The following is a 23,237-nucleotide window of genomic DNA, read 5'->3' as shown; positions in this document are numbered from 1 at the left end:
CTTGACACGATAAAAGAGAAAAAATAAAAACGCCATATGATCATGAAATCCAAGTTTCCTACTTCTCTGGGTACTGTCCTTCCTGAGCAATGCCAGTTGGCCTTCTAGTAAGAAATAACTTACACAAGTAACTGATGAGGCATTTTCACATATTTTTCTTCGGCCAAATACAGGCACACAGGTTCATGGACGGGAGCTATATTATAAAAATAAATCGGTATTTATAAATTATGATTAGAAATCTGGTATTTACATAAATATTCCATCCAAAAGTAACTATATTAAAGAAAAATACGACCGCATGACTGCCAACCAAAACATGGTAAATGATTTCATGGTAAGATTAATTAATTCGTCGTATTTTACTCCTACAGGAGTTATATAATAACATGGATTTGATTTATTTACAAGTACGCGGCATATATTGTAGCAGCATTTAGGACGGAAAATTTACTTCCAAAAGAGAAAAGTACCATTTAAACCCCAAGATGTGAAATGTAATCCACAGAGAGAAATGAAAACAGCTGAATCGGATCTCGCCTTATACGAAAAATCACAAAAGCGGACAAAAGTAATTGGAGGAAATAACAGGAGTGAATTTGATATTTATGGCACCGATCGTAAAAAACACGTAATATTCATATTTCAATTGATTGTTTAATGGTTCAAGACTATATTCTCAAAGAAATAGAAAAAATCGTAGGAAGGCGCATTTATATGCTAACTGCCATATTTCTCAACGGAAATTATTCTATTTTGGCATACAAGTGTCTTATATAGCGTTTTAGAATCGGCAATTTCGCAAAAAGCACAAAAAATCAAAAATAACAACTACAAACCATCGCGCATAAAATGCTTTCCTCAATGATGGAAGAGGGACTTCTTTAACACAGCCACCAATGGAAAATGCCGATTGAAATCAAAAGGGGAGTGAAAGACGAACATATTGCCGCAAAATTAATTTCTATTTGACTTGGGTGAAGGTAAAATTTTTCCGCAGCATTTTATAGAAATGTGGCATCATTTGGAAACATTCTCCATAGGATAGGATAGAGTAACGCATACAGATGCAGGGACATTAACCTAAAACTAATTTGCCAACAATGCAGCAACTAAGGTTCGACACCAAGCTTCTCTCTTCCGTTCTTATCAACAAAAACTCCTAACAACAATGACAAAATGCTCACCAAAATCTTGAGCCTTCAATACATCAAGGTAGCTCACTCCATTTAAAATATAGGACTGTTATCTCTAAGCTATTAGTTTTAGATACGCCCATTAACTTTCAAATTTTTACTGATAGTTCACCAACCATCAACTTCAGTAGCCTGTTCTTTGACACTACACATACTCAGCAACCACATATTATGACACATTATTGCGACAAAAACCTCATATCTCATGAAGATAAGCATATCTCATGAAGATAAGCAAATCAGAGATAGTCATTTTCATGCAGCTTTTTTACCATAATGTTTTCATAACGGTAGAAATCCACAGGCAAGAAGTACTCATTCGTACGAGTCAGACTTGAATGATGGATTAATGATACGACCCGCTCGACGTGTGTGTATAAAATGTCGTATACCCCTCAGGATATGTGGAGGAGAGGGTGGATAGCAAGGGGGTTGGGGTAGCAAGAATGAGAGAGCCTAAAATCTGAGCGGGAGAGATTGGACTCTTTGGACAAGGGCGTTCGTTCCGCTTCTTTCGCAACTTATGGTTAGCTTCAGCTTCCACTTGCTACTCAAAATTTCCAAATGAATAATTAATAAACCTCACATTTTTCAAAGAGAAGACGCAAACCCTCAGTCACCCGACAGCGCGGTGGCTGTTATATCTCTCGTTAAAAAGCAGCATTTAGCACGGAAATTATACTGCCAAAAGAGTAAAAATAGCATTTAAATCTCTAAATTTGAAATATAATATTCAGAGAGCAATGGAAAAGGCTGAATCGGACCTCGATATGTTGGAAAATTTGCAAACGCGGTCTAAAATAATTTGTAGTACAACAGGAGTGAATTTGATAGTTATCGTTAAAAAATAGACAAAAATATTCATATTTCCATTGATCGTTTTACGGTCCTATCTAACTCTCGGCGGCTCTTTTTTACAGTCATATTTTCCCGGATGCTCTGAATGATATTACCTGATTTTTCCCACATTTCCCCGTCCCATTTCCAATCTCATGACTTTTCTCTGATTATTCTTACTTCCCTGACTCGTAACAACCCTTGTAAAAACCAATGGAAGGAAAATGTTTTTATAATATACTAGAATCATTTCGCCAGACTTAACCACGATAAAAATATAAGAAAAACATTCACCTCAAATAACAACCTTTAAAAATAGGAATACATTTCGATAGGATAAAGCGGAGATTTTTCGTTTGGGAAAAAAGTTAAGTTTCAGCGTAGTCCAAAGTGAGGTTTCAACACAAAGTGTCACCTTGGAAACCAAATTCCCCAGCTCCTTCCCTCTTTTCCACTCCCAATTACTCCCTTACTCTGAATCTCTCAATCCTTTTTTCCGTCCCTTTCAAACGATCGCACCATTGATGGCGGAAAAGTGTCCATTCACGCAATCATTATCCGCGATGGCTCCAAGGACGGAAATGCCATCCTTTTATTCATCACTCGACACGTCTCTTCGTTCTCTCGTCGTCGCCGTCGCTCAAAATCATCGCTGGTGTCGTCTTTCATCCAATCAGAACGCACGGCCGCAAACGGAGAATGTAACGCCAAGCTTGGCTTTTAATTCAACGACAGTTGTAGTTTGACTACAGCTGAAAATACGGAAAGTGACGGAATAAGCGATGTAAAGAGGGACGGTTGGAATGACCGTGTGGTCCAGAAAATGATGGGTGGAGCGATGGCTCTTTTGTTCCCTGAAAGCCTATCGCTGGAGCTATCACTCGGATCGTCTTAGTAAAGTGGAGGATACAAGGAGGGAAAAAGAAAAGTTTCTTGAAAATCCTGGGAAGAGGGTGGGACAAATCAATCGGCCACATTATGAAACGCGATGGTTTTATAAAAATAATTGCCGAAGGACATGTGGAAGGGAAGAATGGCATAGATAGGTCACGGAAGAGACATATAGCGGGTGATGAGGGATGCAAAGTAGAATCATTTTGTAGGCGCTAAAAAAATTAGCCTAAAGGAGAATCGAGTGGAGAGCTACTTCCAACCAATCATCGGATTTCTGACTGATGTCGATGAATAAAATCTATTCATGATTTTCACTCAGTTTCATTGGCAAACTATTCCCATTTTACACACTAATTCTGCAGTTTTGGTAAAAATATGGCTTCAGTTTTTGGTTTCAGCGCAAATAAATTCAGCGCTCTGATCGGATCGGCTAAGGTAGGTCACGGATCAGATACAGAGAGCAGGCGATGAAGGAAGGAAATCAGAAGAATTATGTAGGCGTTAAAAGATTAGCCGATAGGAGAATTGAGTGGAGAGCGGTATCAAACTATTCCTATGATCCATGACTGTTGACGATGATATTTTTAAAAAGATTAAACATTGCCAGTTTCACCGAGACATTAAAAGATTTACAGGAAAAGTAAAAGTATCAACAAATGAAAAACGTACGAGTAAGGTGCAAATGCTGAGAAGAGTAGGAGAGAAGCCTCATTAAAACCTAAGGCAGGAGACGGTGCAAATTAATTGGCCGCAGCATGAGACACGATGATTTTATGAAAGTTGTCGTCGAAGGAAAAGGATGAGGTACGCATAGCAGGTGATGAAAGACATGAAGAAGAAGAAGAGTCATATAGGTGTCAAAATATTAGCCGATGGGGGGGGAGGATGAATGGAGGGGGATCGATGGCTGTGGGTGATGATTATGATATTTTAGAAAAGGTAAAACATTGCTATTCTATTTAGTAGTAAATAAAGGAACAGTTCTCCCACGTCCACCGATACAGGTGGATCGAGGCACCAGAGGGGGGTGGGGGCTTGCAGGGTTACACTCCCGGGCCGGGTTTTAAGCTTTCGCTTTTTTACTCCGGCACTAAGGGAGGAGGACAAGGAAGGAAAAAGGATGAAGATGCTACCGCGATCGGAGCCCGACGACGACGCCTCCGAGGAGTGTAAGGGAAGGGATGAGGAATCCCGCACCGTCACACAAGCGGGCCTGCCCTACCACTATCGAAATCATTGCTTGCTGTTTCTACAGAAAAGAAAAATTTCCCTACGAGGAAGGAAATTTCTACGATTTTCGGTACATCTTTCACCGACACACTAAGATTTTGTGCTGATGCTATAGTCAATAAAATCAGATGTATTTATGAGTTCATACGTTTGTCGTGCTGATAATTATATAAACATTCTTATTTTTTTGTTCTACCCTGTCACATATTTAGTCGCATTCAATAAAATCAGATGTATTTATGAGTTCATACGTGTGCCTTCCTTTTAATTATATATACATAAGTATTTTTTTGTTCTAGTCTGTCATATATTTAGTGGCATTCTGTGAAATCGATGTATAATGTTAATCTATATTCTTGTAATATGTCTGACTCTATTATATTTGTAGCCATATATGTTCCTAACGGACAAACTTGTACCGGAATAATAAATTTCATTTTCTATTCTATTCTATTCTAAGATTTAAAGGTAAAATATATTCTATTATATTTTGCCTATAAATACTCTATTATATTTGTAGCCATATATGTTCCTAACGGACAAACTTGTCCCGGAATAATAAATTTCATTTTCTATTCTATTCTAAGATTTAAAGGTAAAATAAAAGTACCAAATAGCAAGGAAGAGAGCGAAGTTTGACGCTTACCTCGAGGATCTCGTCTCCGACGCGGAGGGTGCCTTCCTTGGCGGCCGAGCCGTTGGGGTTCATGCCGGCGACGAACACGGCCATCTTGTTGCGGTCCTTATGACCCGCCAAGCTGATACCCAGACCCCAACCACCACGCTCCAGCGTCGCCACTATAATTTCCACCCCAGGCGTCTTCAACGGCGCGTACTTCTTCTGGATCTTGTCTGCAAGCGAGAGGGAACGGAGGATTTACTAACACCTAAAATCACTAGAGTATTTGTGGAGTATATAAATATTTCCTCAGGATGTTTCAAAACAAATTCGAGGGTATTGAGGATACAATAGAAGAGTATTGAGGTTAAACAACTGTGCCATTTCATTTGCCTTGATAGGGATTCAAACCTGGATCTACCGGATTCTCGAGATCTCCAGGAGTTCTACCACCTGAAAAACCAAGGTATTATTTTTCTCTATGGAGTTCCACTATTTAAATGAAGTCAAAACTCAAAAAGAAGGAAAAGTATCAGGATTTCCATAAAGCCTATAACTAAGTGAAGAATATTTCAAGCATGCCGCGTGAACGGCGGTGAAATTCACATCAATTTTTATGGGAAAAAATTCCCCAACCACGGAGCTCTGGATGTCTGGGCCACTACGCAGACCACAAGGCTGACCATGTTCTTTAACTCTCATGGCTATTTTACCGATGTGCTAAATGTTGGGCCCTTGTGGTCCATCAAGAATGGCAACGCGAAGGAATATGTGCTTCCAGGAAGCCGATAACGAAAGGTGAACCCTATGGAAGCGCTAGCACCAGTTTAGAGTTATATGGCATATAACGGATTTTTGTATTAAAAGAATTTAATTTGCGAAATGTTTGCACTATCCATGTTAATAAGGGAGTTAAGGTGATCTCTAGCCTGTATTTTCTTTGAGATATGGAATGGTTCCAAAAGCTCATTACTCCATATTTGGATGAGTACTTGGTTACTACAGTAGGAACCAATCTTGAACGACCACACATTACACCCCTGGAGTCACCTCATGAAACGTGAACATTTTCATTGGGGTTTCCGAGGGCTTGAACGAGGGACTCTTCGGTCAACAGCCAAGTACCCTCCCACTTAACCACATAACTCCCAAAAATATTTTCGGTAGTATTGGAAGCATATAAAAATTAAACCAACACTGAAATGAAGTAGTATCATCAGATGAAATCAATTTTTAACGACTCAATGACGGAAAAACATATCAGAATACCTTCAACACTGGCGGTGATTACGGAATTAGGAGTGAAATCACGTGGAGCACCAATAATACCAGTGCGACCTGACCTTCGGATTGGGGCAGAATTTGAATAATTCCATGATCCGGGAAATGAATAAAATAGTGACAATCGAAATCTACTGTAAGGCGCCTGAAAACGTTATGTTTAATTCTCAATGAGTTCTTTCATCCAAATATTGGCTGCTCTCCCGAAAATGCATCCATAATAACAAAAGCAACGCCGACCTTCTGGCTTCACTTATGGAACTGGACAAAATGCGTCAATTTTATGACGCCAAAATATAATTAAATTACGCTATAAAATTTTATAACAAGGCGGAAACCACTTTCGAGTTCGTGAAATGCACGTGTACAGTAAAGAGACCTTGACCATGACGACTTTGATGGCTTCTTCTCAACTGCCGTTGAAATTGTAACATCAGGAGAAGACCCAAATTCACTCCGTTTCCAGAATATGCGATGTAATCAAAGAAAACAATCGGCAATGGAGAAAACAACTTGTGCTAATAAATGAGTGAAAAACGAAACTATGCCACGAAAAAAAAATCACTGAAGTAGCATGTTAGGAACGAATATTCGAGAACAAATTTACGAAACAAGAAGAGAAGTTTTACGAATGAAAATGAGCCACAACTTGCAGTTCAAAAACTTAAGGGAGACTTTTGATAACACAGCATCGTATAAGGCTTCACACTCCGAGGTAATGAACACAGCGATATATAGTGTATTCCTACCTCGTTTTACTAGCTTGGTGATTGGCTCCAAATAGAAGTTTCCTGGACAACAACCAGAACTTATTCCACCACAACGTACGTGCTTGATTATCAATTCCGAATCACAGAAAACGATAAATAGATGTGTGAAAAAATTTGTGACAGGTGAAATTATCATTACAAGATAAATTAATCATATGCATGTTCAATAACTAATGTTTAGTTTGATCTCGGGAGATCTCGTCAGAATATTAATCAGAAATGGCACTTGCTTGAACATAAAAAAAATTATACTTCTTTGTTACGACGGTTAATTTATATCCGTTTCGTATACTTTACGTCTACGATGCTGATTTCTTGCATTCACAGGCAACACAATCTTCTCTAATAAGTGTACCACCTTCACCTCGGGAATCACTTACTTCCTCCATACCGCTTCAAACGAATACAAAAGAGCATGCGTCCATTCATTACTTCATGCAACAACCATGCGGAGTTACCATTATCCAAATGATGCTAACATCGTCAATATTTCGACCGTTTGAAGTCCGTCCCAAAAAAATTATCGCAGGCTTCTGAAACCGGGATTTGCGAGACAAATAAAAGGATCAAACCGCATTTTGACAGAAAGGCAAAATGCAAGAGAAAAAACATATATATACACATACTCGCTTGTATGCATCACGAAGTAGACACTTCAATAGCAGATTTTTTTCCCCGCAATGAAGGAGAAATCACTAGCTATCAAAGTGATATATTTCTACCTCGGCGCGGTAAATGTGGTGAAACTCGCAATAAGTGCCACCCCGTGGATTAGATATTAAGTTTGCAGCCTCCCATTAATCCAGCACAAAAAGGCCTGCAATCTCCCGTGCCTCTGCGAATAAAAATGAACAGGGGAGATAACGAGATAGTAGATGTAGCAGATATAATGAATGACGAAATCCTGAGAGAGCTCGCAACAAAGGGAAATTAAAATTACGAGGCTGAAATACCAGTTAAAAACTAAGCAGGGCCCTTAGTCATTTTGCGAAAGAATCCCGAAAGCAGGGGTCAAGCAGAGATAATAAATGATGAAAGCGGGCCCAAATTCCCAAACGCGCGACAAAGGACAAAGGGAAAATGAAAAATAGGATGCCTTCCACCAGTTATAAAATCCGAGAGCGAAAAGTCACTTTGCGATGGGAAAAACGGGATAATGACTGAATTGCGAGATATAAGTGACCCAGGGCATAATAATTCATTCACAAAGAATGCCTGCCGGATGACTGGTTGATGCTTACACGTGAAAGGAATTTTCACTTTGTACCATCCACTTTTTCGCTTTTATTTTACCTTCCACGATTTTCGCGTAAAACGTAATCAACGTGAAGGAGCTCGATGGTGATCAAGTTATGCTTTAAGTCCAACAAGGAAAAACTAAACAAAGAGCTAATGGGGTTATGAGAGTCTCTACTTATTTTCCGAGCCATATTTTCATAGTCCACATGCGTGATGAAATGAGTAGTCGACGCGTTGACTGGTGGTGAAAATGAAACATGATCCTCTTTATCATAAGCCGGATTTAATCCATTGACACTCGCTACCAATTATGAACATCGTATTCACCTAAAAATCATCGGGGTTAGCAAGTTCGGATTCGCTGGAAAATACAAGTTCCTAATGCTTCTCATGGCCTTTACACTTCCCCACAGGTGTCCTGTTCCCTCAAACCCTCGGTGTCAGACACAATTCCACAATCACTTCGTATCCATTACACTGGAGTCATTGTACTGTAAGTAAACCACCATATTAAATACTTTTATAGTCAGTACATCGATTATGTACTAGGTTTGATGTGATTTAATAATTCTTTTCGTCGATTATTGATATGAAAGCTATCTTAAAGGCATCATGTAGACAATATAGTTTAAGTCCTACAGGACCATATTCACACAATTGATTAAAATAATGTAGGAATATTGTTTCAATAATTTCAATAATAGGACTTTCATGATATTTATCCTCATTTTATGTCATTATAGTATTTGCATCTCAACGGCATTTATAAGAGACTTGATGGTTATACGGAGTTATTAGTAGACAGCTATAAGAAGGAAAAATATTAAAAACAGTAAGCTATCGCAACCTTGACGAATCATACCATCGCATACTGAGAGTATTAAATACTGATTCCTTTTCATTCACCAAATCAACACACAGCATTAGGCACGTTTTAAAAGAATTTCCTGAAAATTACGGCTAAAAACAGTGAAAATGAGGCAATGCTTCGTAAAATAAAACTTTCAAAGTTGCATTGAGAGCGTGTAAAGGATGGATAAGATCAAAATGACTATTAAAAACAAAACTAAATAAATTAACAGTCAGGACTCATAAGATAACGCTTTAATTTACATGAGCAGAAAATTAATATTTATCCATTATTTTCATCTATAAGGAATGCCTGTCACTACTTTTTCGTCCCTAAAATCATAGATTAGAAAGAGATAGAGATAGCGTTGCGTAACAACACCAAAAATTGAACGAAAAGGTAACACTTCAATAGCCACTGTTAAAACACTCCTTTCACCAGCCAGTATAAAGGGTACTGTTCAACGCAGTTATCAGCCCGGTACACTTATAGCGAGCGGCGGGCAAAAAGCAGCGAAGCGCGTATGGCGTACCAATATGGCGTATCCCCGCACAGCCTCCACGGCAACCCGCGCACGTTCCAACGGATGATTTTGCCTCTTTATTTTTTTTTCTTCGGCCGAATCATTTCCAACACGCAGCGGACAATCCACGCGACGCCTATCGTCATTGGGATGGCCACCAATCTTCGCGATCGCGCTTGGCCGGCCCCGCGAGGTTGTCCGACGCATCTCCGTGAAAGCTTTTCCGATTCATTGAACCGCGTCCCCTATCTGCACCCGAACACCGCCTCTCTCTTATCACGGGAGGAAGAACACTCCGGCATACATTATCATTTGGACGACACCACCTCCGGCGACTAAAGAGTTCCAGTCGTGGAGGGGAGAGATGAGTTTTTCGCGCTTGCTAGAATGTTTGGGTGCCTTGCACTCATTTGAGGTTTTCGAACGAAATTTCCGGCTTCAAAATCATTTTTTATTTCGTGAAAATATTGAAAATGTTTCTATTCTTCGTAGTTTATTTGTCAATAATTCAGTCAACATCTATTCGCATGGTGCCATGGAAACAAATGCACGTGCAGCGCGTGACACAGCACGAGGAGCGAGCTCGTTTTGAGGACACCCTAACAGCTGGGCCTTAAGGCCGTTTTACACGGGGCACGGAATTGCGCAGGTTAGAGCTGCATTATTTTTCTAAAATGGCGTGGAATTCCGCGAATGCATGAACGCAATTAGAACAGGGGCTATTTTACCGTCTCGCATCCACGCATTCTCGCATGTGTTCTAGCAATTCACCGCTTTACACGACGTAATTTTGATTACGCCTTCGAACGTATGGTCAGATTGCGCAATTCCGTGTGCCTTGTAAAACGGCCTTTAGACTAAGGATTAGTAGAGAGTGGGAAGCTAGCACCCGCTTCAGTGAACAAGTGCAACCATCGGCACAGCGGGGGGGGGGGGGGGGTTTGGGGGATAAACCCCCCCAGAGCTTAGAGAATTATTTTTTATAAAAACATTTTAATATTAAAAATTTTGTAATTAATATTAGGGCGATGGATTACTCACAAACAACACATCGAACTATTCACACAGCAGTAAAACTCACCATTTTGAATGATTTATTTTAAAAAAATTTCTGGGGGAAGGCCCCCGCACCACCCGCTTACCCTGGCAGGTATGCCATGCCCCCCAGACCCTTCAGTATTAGTTGCGCCTAAAATGCCCCCCTAGCCTTAATTTCTAGCCACGCCCCTGCGTGCACCCATCGTAAGTAACACGTGACGCGGGAAATTTAAAAATCAATGAGTCATCAATGAAAAATTAGGCACTCATAAAAATGAAATGCAACACTAGATTAACGTACTCGCTTTCACTCGCCAGACCCTATTTTGAGACTTTTTCTAGTCAATCAGCCAGTTCTTATAATTTTTGTAGCAAACCTAGGACGCAACACCATATCTCTCCTCCGTTATTGAGATAACGGTTCACGAAATTGTGAAATTATACGATTTGGTCAGAATTAGATCCGATAAGTCTGAAAACTGGTTTCTCGGCGTATCACGTGGTCTAGCAAATGAAGTTTTGACTCTTTTTCCTACGGTTTCGGGGGGCTTAAGGGGGGGGGTCGATTCTACGACTTTTTGTCGCATCTCGTCTCGTTCACCCCAAACATAAGTATGAATCAGTCAGTCAGGCTGAGGTCATAAGTGGGTTTTATAGAATATAAATTTTTAACTTAACTTTCTTGTGAAAGGTAACTGATCTACCTTTGAATGATATTTCTTGGAAACTAAATGCACAGAAATAATGCACTATTCCGCTGACCGTACGCAAGTTACATGACACAATACCAGGGTACTACTGAGACGCTCGAGGTATGTTGTGACTAGAATAATGACGTCACCCGCACACTACTAACGTAAGATTAGTTAAACAAGGCATTACAATATTTCAACTGAAATTATTTTCACGCGACGAGTCTTCTGTTACAACAGCTGTAATTAAGAAAGGCGTCGTGTGAAAACAAATTCAGTAGAAATACTGCAATGCCTAATTTAACTGATGTTAATAACTTCCACCACATCTAGCCACATGCCACTCTTCTTACTCTGAGTGAGAGCTGGACCCTTTTTGTTAATCCCCGGTTGCTTGGGCTACACTTAATTTCCGAAAGTGGAGTCTCGAGTTCGGCCGAAGCCACCCCCTACATCTTCGGCCCATTGTTGAGATGACTTGGCGGGATCCTTTCGGAGGAGTACCCACTCCACGGAGGAGGAGGGAGGGGAAACATTGGGAGGAGTGAGGAGGTCACGTGACGCGAGGCGACGCTCTCCCCCGCGATACCTCGAGAAAATCACAGGCCACTCGACCGCTGGCATCACCATCATCGTCGTCGTCCGAATGAATCCGGAGAGGGGCTGTGGTTCGCAAGGAAATGAGATGGGATGCAAATAAATGGAAGAAAAAAAAACACTTTTGATACCTATCTCTGAAACTCTTAGCGTCGGCTGTACGTCGGGACGTATCTGGGCGGAAAGCATAGTAATGGTAGGCTCGAAAGAAATAGTAATTAATATTAGCGTGAAAGCCACATGCATACGACGTATTTCTTTTCCCGGAGAATTATTTGCGTTAAATCTCTTTGGGATTTACACCGGTTGATTTCTTTGCACATCACCAGCGCTTCAGTGGACGAGGTGACCTAATTGTTTTAACTATTTCATCTAGCAACATCTCAAAGTTTTTTGTTCAGACAAACTTACTCATTCAGACTATGGTCGAGTAGTCCGTTGAAATGTCGGCCATATACAATGAATTAAACCGGTAGAAATCCCGAAAAGGCTTCACAAAAACATACAATAGCTCATTTATGAAAATACAGCAGGAGCACGAGAGTTACGAGAGTTCATTTCAAGTTTATTTATAGACTAACGTGTCCCAATAGTGCCATAGACACGTTAGAAAAAAACTCGATACCATCGTTCGCATACTCCATTTTTATAGTGATATCTTTATATATGGAAAAGTGGTAATTACAATCATACTCATGTTAACGATCAGTCTGTGCCACTATTACGAGATTTCTTTCTGCATAACGTCAGAAACTGAATGAAAACATTAGTTGCGAGAGTTTTTCCTCAACATCAAAACGGGAAAGAAGTAAGTAGTGTAAAGACAATATGGATAAATCCTTTCCTAAGACCTTTTTGAAAATAAAAAGTGCCTCATCGCCAACATTAAGATACGAAAAGGTGTATTGTGATGATTTCGAGCGAAGCTTTCCTTTGCAGGACTTAACCCACGTCAGTAACGTCAGACGATCACAAACGCCAATGCCCTGAATAGGGGCAACCTACACAGACGGGAATCGAATCCGCAACATTAGATGACTTTACCCGACCGCCACCGAAGCCGGCAAAAAATTGCCTTCCACTGAAAGCGAACCCTCGCCCTTTGAATGGGAGACCGAAACCCCAAATATTGACCCAACCAGATCCTCATTTGATCCAGACATTTGAACGCAACAGAACAACGTCGTCCCGGTCCTAGTTAAAAATGACATTATAATAAATAAAAGCGAACAAACTATGTATAAATCCACCAATTTATTTTTGTGGTACTACTAGTTTCGACGCAGCGGCGTCATCATCAGGTACCTGATGATGACGCCGCTGCGTCGAAACTAGTAGTACCACAAAAATAAATTGGTGGATTTATACATAGTTTGTTCGCTTTTATTTATTAGAATGAACCTCCACAAAGTTGAGCCTGTTACGATAGAGATTAAAAATGACATTATTGTCAAATAACACTTTTATCTATTTTGTTGCCTCAAAATTTCTGATTTATACATTTATAACCAAAACAAAAAATTCAGTAATAAAATTGAAGTAATGACTTGTGATAAAAACACACGCAGAGTAATATTTCACATAAGGAACGTGCGTTCCGGCACTGCTAATTTTGCCATGACGTCACTGAATGTGAGAATAAATATAAACCGGACACGTACGATTTCACACCATTCCGAACCCTGAAGATAGTGGCCGAGACAACAATTGAAACGTTGGGAAAACGTTGAGAAATGGACCAGGTCGACCGGTGGACATCTAAAGAAGGTATAACCGACATAAATATTTTCCATTGGAACGATCAAGAGCCAGAATTGCATGAATTGGAAGCTTTAACTCGGCGAATCAATGAGCATACGTACGACGCCGAGTGACCCATTTATTGACGCCTGTGGATGAGACGAGAGTGGATTTCGTGGAACGAGACGAAACTGATTCCCCCCCGAATCTCGTCTCCCTAGAAACTATAACGGCGTGTCTTGTGGGGGGTGCGTCAGCCAATGGGGGGCCGGCAACGCGTCCGACGGAAACCCATTCCCACCCCACCCCCTCGGCCGAACAGCTGAAGAGCGCACGGCGGCGGCGGCGGGAGCAGAAGGCAGATCGAAGATATTCCCAAAGGCCGCGAAGGGGGATGAGAAGGCGGGGGTGGGCAGGGGGGGGGGGGAGAGAGAGGTCAATTCCCTAGGGAGACTGCAGCGCCAATGCGGGGATGCGGCGGGAAAAAGAGCCACAGCCAATACCACTACCGACGAACGCAACGCGCAGACAGATATTATGCACACCTTCATGTGCCCGTTTGTGGGCTGTGTGACAAATGCGACAAACTGCACTGTCGAAGATAAGCGATTTCTGAGAAGGAGCATGAATGAGTTAAAAATCCCCAATGAACGCTTCACATAGCGGGAATCTAGAAAACTAAGATTTTATAAAACACATAAATTTAACATTTACATGGTGATCATCACATATTTTTTTATATATTGGTTGAAAATTCGTTCGGGACATCAAAGGGCAGTTTAGCAAGGATAGTGAAATTTTAACGATAATTTCCGATATATTTAGCAAGCCAATCTCCTGGAAGTAAATATAATTTACAATCACATCCAAATCCAGCGATCAATTTTTCCAAAAAAATTACCCCAAGTACAGAATTTGCCGATGTTCAAGAGCAAGCAACTCACAAACTAACTCCCTGCATATAGACGATGAAAATCGTATCCCAAATGCTAAATATATTATATTCACCGATTTCAAATATCACAGCCTGATTTTCACCATGCTTATCAAATCTAATAAAATCATAAATTTTCCACCACAATTTTATAAAACCCTCATATCTCGCATTCTAATCTCTTAGCAGTGTTAAAAGTGTGATATTCTGTTATAAAATAGAATCCTAATCCACTCATGCAAAGAAAAAAACCAATCATTCCAATTATTGTGTGACACCATTTTTTGGTATAAAGCTGCAAGAAATATAGTTTTAAAAAAGTTTCCTGGACGTCTCTTTCCCCTCAATATATCCTCTGAACTGGGAAATGTGTCACAATGACGACACATGTCAACCCTTTCCTGCAGATGTACTAAAACTAGGAGACCTAAAAAACAATGGAAGAATAATGAAGGGGTGGGTGAAGGAGAACAGGCCTATATCGGCTACATTAAAATGGGGAAGACGGCCTCAAAACCGCAAACACAGCCAGAGAAGGATACTGAAATTGCTCTCCGACACGGAACGCAACTCTCGGCGCAGCCACCTCAGTGACGTTTTGACGGTTTCCCGCACCACTCGACCAGATCATTTTACAACCCCCCAAAAAAACACGGAGTTGATAAATATTTCAGCCTATAGTAATGATCGTTATGATACCATATCTAGCGAAAAACGTGAACTTACAAATAACACAGGCCAACAATGAAAAAACTTTTTCACTGAAAATACCTTATTCTTATGTTTTTAAAGTTGCTGAATCCAAATATGATGATTTTGAAGTTGTATCACCCACCATTTATTCAAATTTTACAGTTAAATTTATGAAATCAAGCAATATTTGTAGAATTTAACGGCTTTTTTATAGTTATAATAAAATTTAAAAGTAGATCTAATGAACGAAGATAATGGGAGATTACTGTTGGTACTTCACCCAGAAGTTCAGCAAGCGACTCATCGCAGAAAAAGCTACACAACAAGCTTCAAGGAAAAAAGGGAAAGAAAATGTAGACCAATTCCAGTTGACAAGTGAACCCTGTATTATCACGCTGTATTAAATACAAACAATTTTATCATGATGTAGTGAACAGTAAATAAAAACAATTTTATGATGTAACACGGTGATTCATTGATTTCCCTGTATTATGTATAGGGGTATTAGACTAAATATTAAATACATATTGCTTGGAAACTATGGGTGAAACAAAAAAACTAAGGCCAGGTTTGGATTCGGCACATAAAAATCTATAAAGATCGGCTATTAAAATATAAAAAAGTTCTCAAACAAAATTTTTTGTTGGCCTGCGTAATTAATTTGTCACACTTGCCATGTCTCATTCCTCGGCTAATACATAATCCTCCCTCTCTACCTCCCTATCCTCTTTGTCTTCTATTTTGTTCTTTACTATCTTATGCCTGTACTCTATGTTCAGATTTTTTATGTTAAAATTTCATGTTTGTTACTGCGTCACTATAAATTGGCAGAAAAGCTGTATATGAGCAACACCTTAAATAAATAAATTACCAGAATGGAGAATGCGAAGTTATTTCACCTATTTCATGATGCAGAAGGACCACAAACCGATGCTAGGAATTATTGATTCCATTAATTTTTCGGGAAAACCCATTCATTGTGGAGATAAAATTTTACAATATTTAGATATTCACTATTCCTTATTATGGCTCTATAGTCGGCCTAAGTGACGGCGCGGTTAAGTACTCGCCTGGCAAAGCGAAGATCGCGGTTTCGAATCCCGCCCAGATAAGTTGCCCATAGCCAGGGCATGGCTGTTTGAAATCGTCCTTTCTGTTGTATTTCGAAGTCCTCCAATACATATAAATGCCTTAAATGCGCCGTTTTAGGGATGGTGAAGATAAATAAAATAAGTATAATCAAATGCATAACACATATAAATACATTAACGACAAAACGAGAGAAATCGATACATAAAATACGAGATTTCTATAACGATTTTCAGTTTTATTCGTTGATATTCCTTGTCTCTACAAAAAATTTGAACAAATAGGTTGTCTTCGGGATTGTGTGTCTACCGGGTCTACCGAATGGTCGTCAAGCAAGAGACCTTTGTTGTCTGCCGTTGAGCGGCGCAATAGGATGGTATCCTATTATTTTTAATTGCCTAAATCGAAAGATTATTGCTCCTAGAGTACGTACTTCACGCTTTTAGATTTTTAAATGACGATATCTATTTTTCGCGATTAAATGAAAAGTTTTTTTCATTCATTAAAAAAAAATTTTTCAAGCGCGCGAAAATGCGACGTCTTAGTATGAATGCTGGGAAAAGCCCGTGTGACATCTGGCTGCAGCTGTGCGAGGCCATCTGGGTGCGAGGCTATGAACACCGCTACGATGCAGACTGCTAGCTGCCGAGCATGGCGGTAGCGTAGAGTACCCTGCTAGCAGGTAGCGCTTGGCTTAAATAAGGATTATTAATACCCTACCAAACGAAGGAAACTTTCCGACCTTGGCCAATTTTAATACGTGATTATTAAGATATGTTTCCCTGAGCTCTGTGCCTCATGCATGCATTGGTAATCTCAGACGATGTAAAACTCCTGACTACTCGTATGGCATCTAGGTCCCTGTGACGTAACGCGGAGTGGCATCGCATGGGCGCCAATCTGGCCTTTTTCAAATGAGGTTAAAGTTGATCATTAACATTCGTCTAAACTGAGATTTGTAAAACCAAATAATTTGTATATTATCAATACATTAATGGTGGGTAACGAATCGCAATCAATGTCTTTCGTTTTCTTTGGTGAAGGAAACTGCCCTATCCTGGACCCCGAGAGGAAGTAGACTGAATTCCCTGACCGACGCACGCAGAATGGCATGAAAAGGAAACGAGGAGCGATTGGCGAAAGGGGAGCGTCCACTTTCATCGCCGGTGGTGCACTCTGGTGGAACAAAAGGGGAAGTGACAACAACAGAGCGAAACAAAGAAGCCTCGGTCACGAACTTGGCCCGAACACTCGAATCGGTTCCGATTATTGCTCTCCCGGCTTACGACTCGCGCACCAAGTTAACTTTTCTTTTCAGCCACTCGGCCGACTTGAATGAAAACGCCCTGAGAAACAAGGGCAAACAAGGGGATCCCACCAGATAGCAACGTGGAGGAAATACACAACAGATCAGAAGAAGACAAAGGGAGCCCGATTCTGGTGATCCAAACTATAATTAAGAATGTCCCACCGATTTAAAAAGGAAATATTATTGGTAGAAATTTAAAAATATACTCTTCTGATTGTATTTCAGCGACGGTCGATAAGAAAGATTGGCTTTTACGTAATATTTCTTAAAAATTACATCTGAACGTCCGAATTACCACCAAGGTTCTTACCGATGAATCCCTTACTTTGGCCTGGCTCATTTCTTTTTTCCCAAAAGTTTTCAACCTCTCTTCTCGATCATTGCCAACCATTTTTGAATAATAATAGTCTTCACGATACAAGGTACTTTTATAAATACGTCCAAATTCTTTGTATAACGTTTTTATTTGTAATTACCACGAAGAAAATATCCCGGTTCGAATACCGGCTACACCAAATACTTTTTCACTGCGAATTTCATCGTTGGTGTATATAGCTTTTCAGCAATGTGCGTGACTGCGTGCTAAGTTGTCGGAATAGAAAGTAAGTACATAGCGCTGCACAAAAAGTGACTTTGTACGCAGTAACGCGCAAGGGTGCAAATTAATAGCCTTAAAACCAATGCATCCTACACGCGGTGAAGGCGCATAACCGCGCTCGTCTGGTCAGGAGAATGCTGGGCAACAAAGCGGCTTCCATCCAGGCTATAAGTGTCAACATTTTGGACGCAATAGTAATGTTCTGCGTTCTTCATCAAATTTATGTGGTATGGACGTAACCATTTTTCAAGCCAGTACCTCGTTCTATGATACGATTGATAAGTACATTAATATTAATTTTAGTTATTTTCGATTATATTTGCCAAAATATGTACCTATTTTGGATGTTTCATTATGTGTTTTTTGATGTTCTTTCATTCATATGGGTTTCATGCGATATTTTTCGCACATTTCAATGCAACGAAATTTCAGTTTAACGAACGTATTACGGCGGTCCACAGGATTTCGTTATAAAGGTATTTCAATGTATACACCAAAGATAAGTTCGCCATTGAAAAATATTTGGCAAAACCCACCCCGAAATTCGCTACGAGATGATGGCTTGATGGTTTAACTGGCAAACGCCTGACCGGCAATCGGGAAATCCAGGTTCGTAAACCGGCTAAGCCAATTATTTTTTCGTGGCGAACTTCATCCTTGGTGTATTTTACATAATTTTGCGAGGCGGCCATTTCTTTAGTCACGATAAAATCTCAAATGGTTAACAGGGAATCTGAAGACCAGTGAATGGACTGCAATTGAGAGAGAATGTAGCCGTGATTCCATTCCCTGGGGCTCCAAGTTGAATAGCAATTGTGGGTAGAAGGGATGGAAAGATAAAGAGGTTGGTTGGAAGGAAAAGACTAGATAGATAGAATGGGTAAAATGAGAAGCAGATTGAAATTTCCGTCAGCACGTGCTGGGAACCACGTGACTTATGCAGTCACGTGGAAAACTCAATGAAAAAAAAACCGTTTTCGCATCGAGATCAGAGCACAAGAGTCCTCGAAAATAAAAAAATATGAAATATACAGGAAATGATAAAATTAAAATTTAATTTCTCTTTTCTTTCACAATTGTTGTAACCCGTTGTACGCATAAGGTAATCGTGGAAAAGAGTAAATACATTTTATTTTAATACGCCGAACTTCCACAACATCAACCCTGAATCGGATGAATTAAATCGAAATGATAAAAAACCTGCATCACATATTTTCCTTTCGGTAACATTACTGATTAAAATGTTTAATTAAAATTGTCGACTAGAGAGGTTCAAATGTAGGCAAAACAATATTACAACTCATAGTGCCAATTCTAGTGCATTAAGGCTGAACTTGAAAATTATTCACTCCTTATAATTCTAATGAAAGGACGACTGTGGTTGCACCATTTGCACGAAAGGTTTTGTTGAATTTAAATTTAATTTCTTTCGATGAAAATCGGAATTGAGGGTTGTATATGAAGATATCTGCTTGGGGAGGTTGGAGGCATCTCTGCAAAGAAAATTTTCAACAATATGTGATAGGAACGAAGTCGCCACAGAAAACTTGACGTATCAAACAGTTTCGCGTGAACTGAGTCCGTGGCTAACGCTGCACATTTAGCGTCATATGAAAAGGTAAAAGTAGCTAAGACTAAGGAGATTATTAGACATGCTGTCAAGCTGTTATTAATGAATGAAGCTTTAGGCACATGGACTCAGGGAGATGATATCACCATAATATTCCCGACTATGAACATCCTATTGTCGGGGCAGAATATCTAAAGAGGCAACTGGAATCCGATCGGAAAATCGGCATTTCAATAGACACCGGGTGCGTGCTAAGCAGCACTTGGAATCGTTAAGTCATAGGAAGACGAAAATAGGAGCAAGCCAATGGGAAGAGAACACGTCTGAAATACAACTAATATCAATACAGGCCACGGTCATGGCACCAGCGCACCAGCATCGCTCAGTGATGACGAGGAACGTGTCGGACCTCGCCACGTTGGAGAAAATTGACACACTCACCCGGCTGTAAACCCGAGAAAGCCTAATTCAGCGGTGATAAAGTTTCTCTTAATGTTTATTTTACGCTTGAAAATTCTATTTTCACTAATTTTAACACACCAAAAGAACGGGAAGAATCACGATTTTAATCAAATAAATTTATAAGTGGCTATTCGACATTATGAACTTAATTTTATTTAAGTACACTAAATAGAGAAGTACGCCATGAAAAAATATTTGACTTATCCGGGATTCGAACCCTAATCTCCCGATTGCCGGTCAGGTGTGTTAGCCAGTTACACCACCAAGCCATTTTCTCAGAGCGAAATTCGAGATAGGTTTTACCGAACAATAACACACCTGACCAGCAATCAGAACATCCGGGTTCGAATCCCGGCTAAGTCAAATATTTTTCCACGGCGAACTTCACCCTTTGGTGTATTTAACTTTGCACCCCTACGCGTGACTGTGCACAAAGTCACTTGTTTCTGCAGTGCTTATATATTATTTTTTAACTACCCACAAAATTTTATTTAGATTTTTGTGTGTTTTCAATGCTACTTTCTCTCCCCTTAGAGATTTCATGTGGGTGCCGGGGCCGACTGTAGACACGCCCATGGCCGTCACGCCAGCACGACGTGATTCCCACGGCCACACGTTCATCAGCACGTAGCAGAGCACACTTGTCACTACTGCGACATGTCGATTGGCGGGAGAAGAGACCGTCCCCCCCCACTCTCGACTTTATAGTCTCTCTCGAGTAGTCGCGCCGTGTCGAATCGATACACCACCGCCACAAAAGCGACCTCTCGATGTCAAGGAGCACCCCCGCCCGCCTCCTCCTCTCCCCCCCCCCCCCCACGCCTCTCGGCTTGCCACAACTATTGGAGGACACGAAGCCACCTAAAATAACACACGCCTCATCGACCCCTCGTGGTCCGGACGCCCACGCTCCGAGACTCACTCATCAAGTGGTGCGGAGGGAACGTGGGAACGAAATCCGACCGATATTGTAAAAAAAAATGAAAAATAATCTACTTGCCTTGGTTGCATAAAAAGATTTAGTGGTTGAGACCCAGCTGGCGTCAAAAAAATAACTTCTCCAGGAAAAAACGATTGATTGGAAGTCGTGTGTCCGGTACATCTAAGGTTTTAAATAGATAACTGGTTCCTTAACATGATATCACACTACGAAACCCATTATAATTTAGCCAATTTTTTTACCAACCCTATTCGGCAGAATTTTACTAATTAATTTTTCACAATTCTGCTCCAATATGATTGATTGGAAGGTATGTGCTTAGTATGTCTACGGTTATTAAGTGATCATTGGTTCCTTAAAATGATTTTACACGACTACACTCATGATTAGCCATTTTTTCACCAAAATTATTACGCAGAATTTTACTCGTTAATATTTCGTAATTTTGAATTTTCGGAACCTGATGGGATCATAGTATTCCGCTTGGCTGGCAAAGAGAATTGAACTACCTCTTTGCACACATACTCGATTCCGAAGACCTTGTCCGGCTATAAGCAAAACGAACAAAGTTTCCACTAATATTTGGCCATTATCACATTTAAGAAAACGCAATATTAAGACGTTTCAATCACGATTGGGGTAGCTCAAAGGAACCAAATTTACGGCGCCTTACGTTCAGCAGCCGTTATTAACAGTTGGCCAAGAATTGGCTCAGACCAAGGATTCAGAGGCAGAAAACACTTGTCGAAACAAATACCACTACCATGTGAGGGATCTTTCCCTCACAGCAACCCACCCTAGTACGAATGCATCTGAGCCAATTCGAAGACTTGACGATGAAAGACTTACAGGTGGTTAATTTTTGGAAGCTAGCGCTCTGGATCAAAACATAGCAACACAATCAAAAACAAAGTTTTATTTTCAAGTATTGCCGCGACGATAAACATGGCCAGTATTTAGTCATTTCAAACTTGAGCCATTTTTCTAACTATTCAAAGACTACAACCCCTAAATGTATTTGGTAGACATGTTTAAATTCACTCGTTGGAAAATTAAACCAAATTTTTTTGGTGAATGTTAAATCCCCGGGGAAAAAAGGGGTCATTCCTTTCAAGGTGAATAAATTTTCTAATTGGAGGGGAGGGGGACGTGACAAATACAAAAGAAGGATATACGAATTAAGAGACAGCTGCAATTTGATTTTTTCCTAACACTTTCTTTCCGAGGCTTTTTATATTTCGTCGAAACGCAAATATCAGAGAGTTTCGAGCCATAAAACAACAGATATAAAATAAACACAAGCATCTACAGAAATTAAATCATTGCAAATAATTCTTCATTGAGGCTTTCGCGGTCCATGGTTGATAGAAATAAAAACAATTAACTTTTTTCGGGTCTTACCGCATAGTCAAAGTCATTGTAAATAGTATATTATCGAAGAACTGCCACTTGGGAAGCACGGAGAAGAGGTTAGAGACATCAGCGGCCTTCATCCGAGCTTCGTATCTTCTGAACAAGCTGTCAATCATTGGGTCTCCCTAGAGGTAGGCTTAGCAATTCATTTTTGTGAAAACAGTGATGATTATCATGGTAATTTAAGAATATATTCGGTAATCTGAATACAGTTCACAGTCTATTGATGGAAGAAGGGGTACCAGGATAATATAGGAGCTGTCTTGCCACCGGTCTAGACGTTGACATGAATTTCCAAGCGCTAACCTAGGGATGCGCTTTCTGATGAAGCCAAAAATCATCCAAGCAGACTCGACTTCCTTCAGTGGAGAGAATTACAAAAAGAAAATTCTAAAAAAATATCATCCAAAATGGAAGGGTACGTAAATTTTCATTTGGTAAGAAAATTGGTCATCGCCAGCAATGAGATATAAACCTCTTCGTTCGCTGGACACCGTTAGATATTCACTAGATCTCTGTCATCGACTTCCCATCATATCCGAGGTTCAATTCAGCGTTTCATTGTTTCGCCGTCATTTCTCTTGAAACAAATAGGCTGATCGGACGCTACATTTCCCAGACATTCCTCGCTGCTGAACAAATGTTTCTGCCAGTTTCCACGTTCTCAAGACTGGTAAAAGGAAAAAATGTAAAGACACTTGAACCAAATGTGGAGAAATTAGA

The 23,237-nt window shown here is 40.2% G+C and overlaps 1 protein-coding gene across 5 annotated transcripts in view; it reads right to left on the bottom strand.

The window, feature by feature from the left end:
• The window catches only part of LOC124158011 (inaD-like protein), a 211,335-nt gene that overhangs the window by 94,022 nt on the left and 94,076 nt on the right, over nucleotides 1–23,237 (bottom strand). For all 5 annotated transcript variants that reach the window (XM_046533155.1, XM_046533158.1, XM_046533157.1 and 2 more), the window contains one exon: nucleotides 4,804–5,009. In XM_046533155.1, coding sequence (XP_046389111.1) covers nucleotides 4,804–5,009 — 206 coding nt within the window. The remainder of the gene's footprint in view (nucleotides 1–4,803; nucleotides 5,010–23,237) is intronic.

Source organism: Ischnura elegans, chromosome 4 (assembly GCF_921293095.1).
Source record: "Ischnura elegans chromosome 4, ioIscEleg1.1, whole genome shotgun sequence".
Lineage (NCBI taxonomy): Eukaryota > Metazoa > Arthropoda > Insecta > Odonata > Coenagrionidae > Ischnura > Ischnura elegans.
The sequence above is the reverse complement of the archived record's forward strand: the minus strand, read 5'-3'. Positions and strand labels throughout refer to the sequence as shown.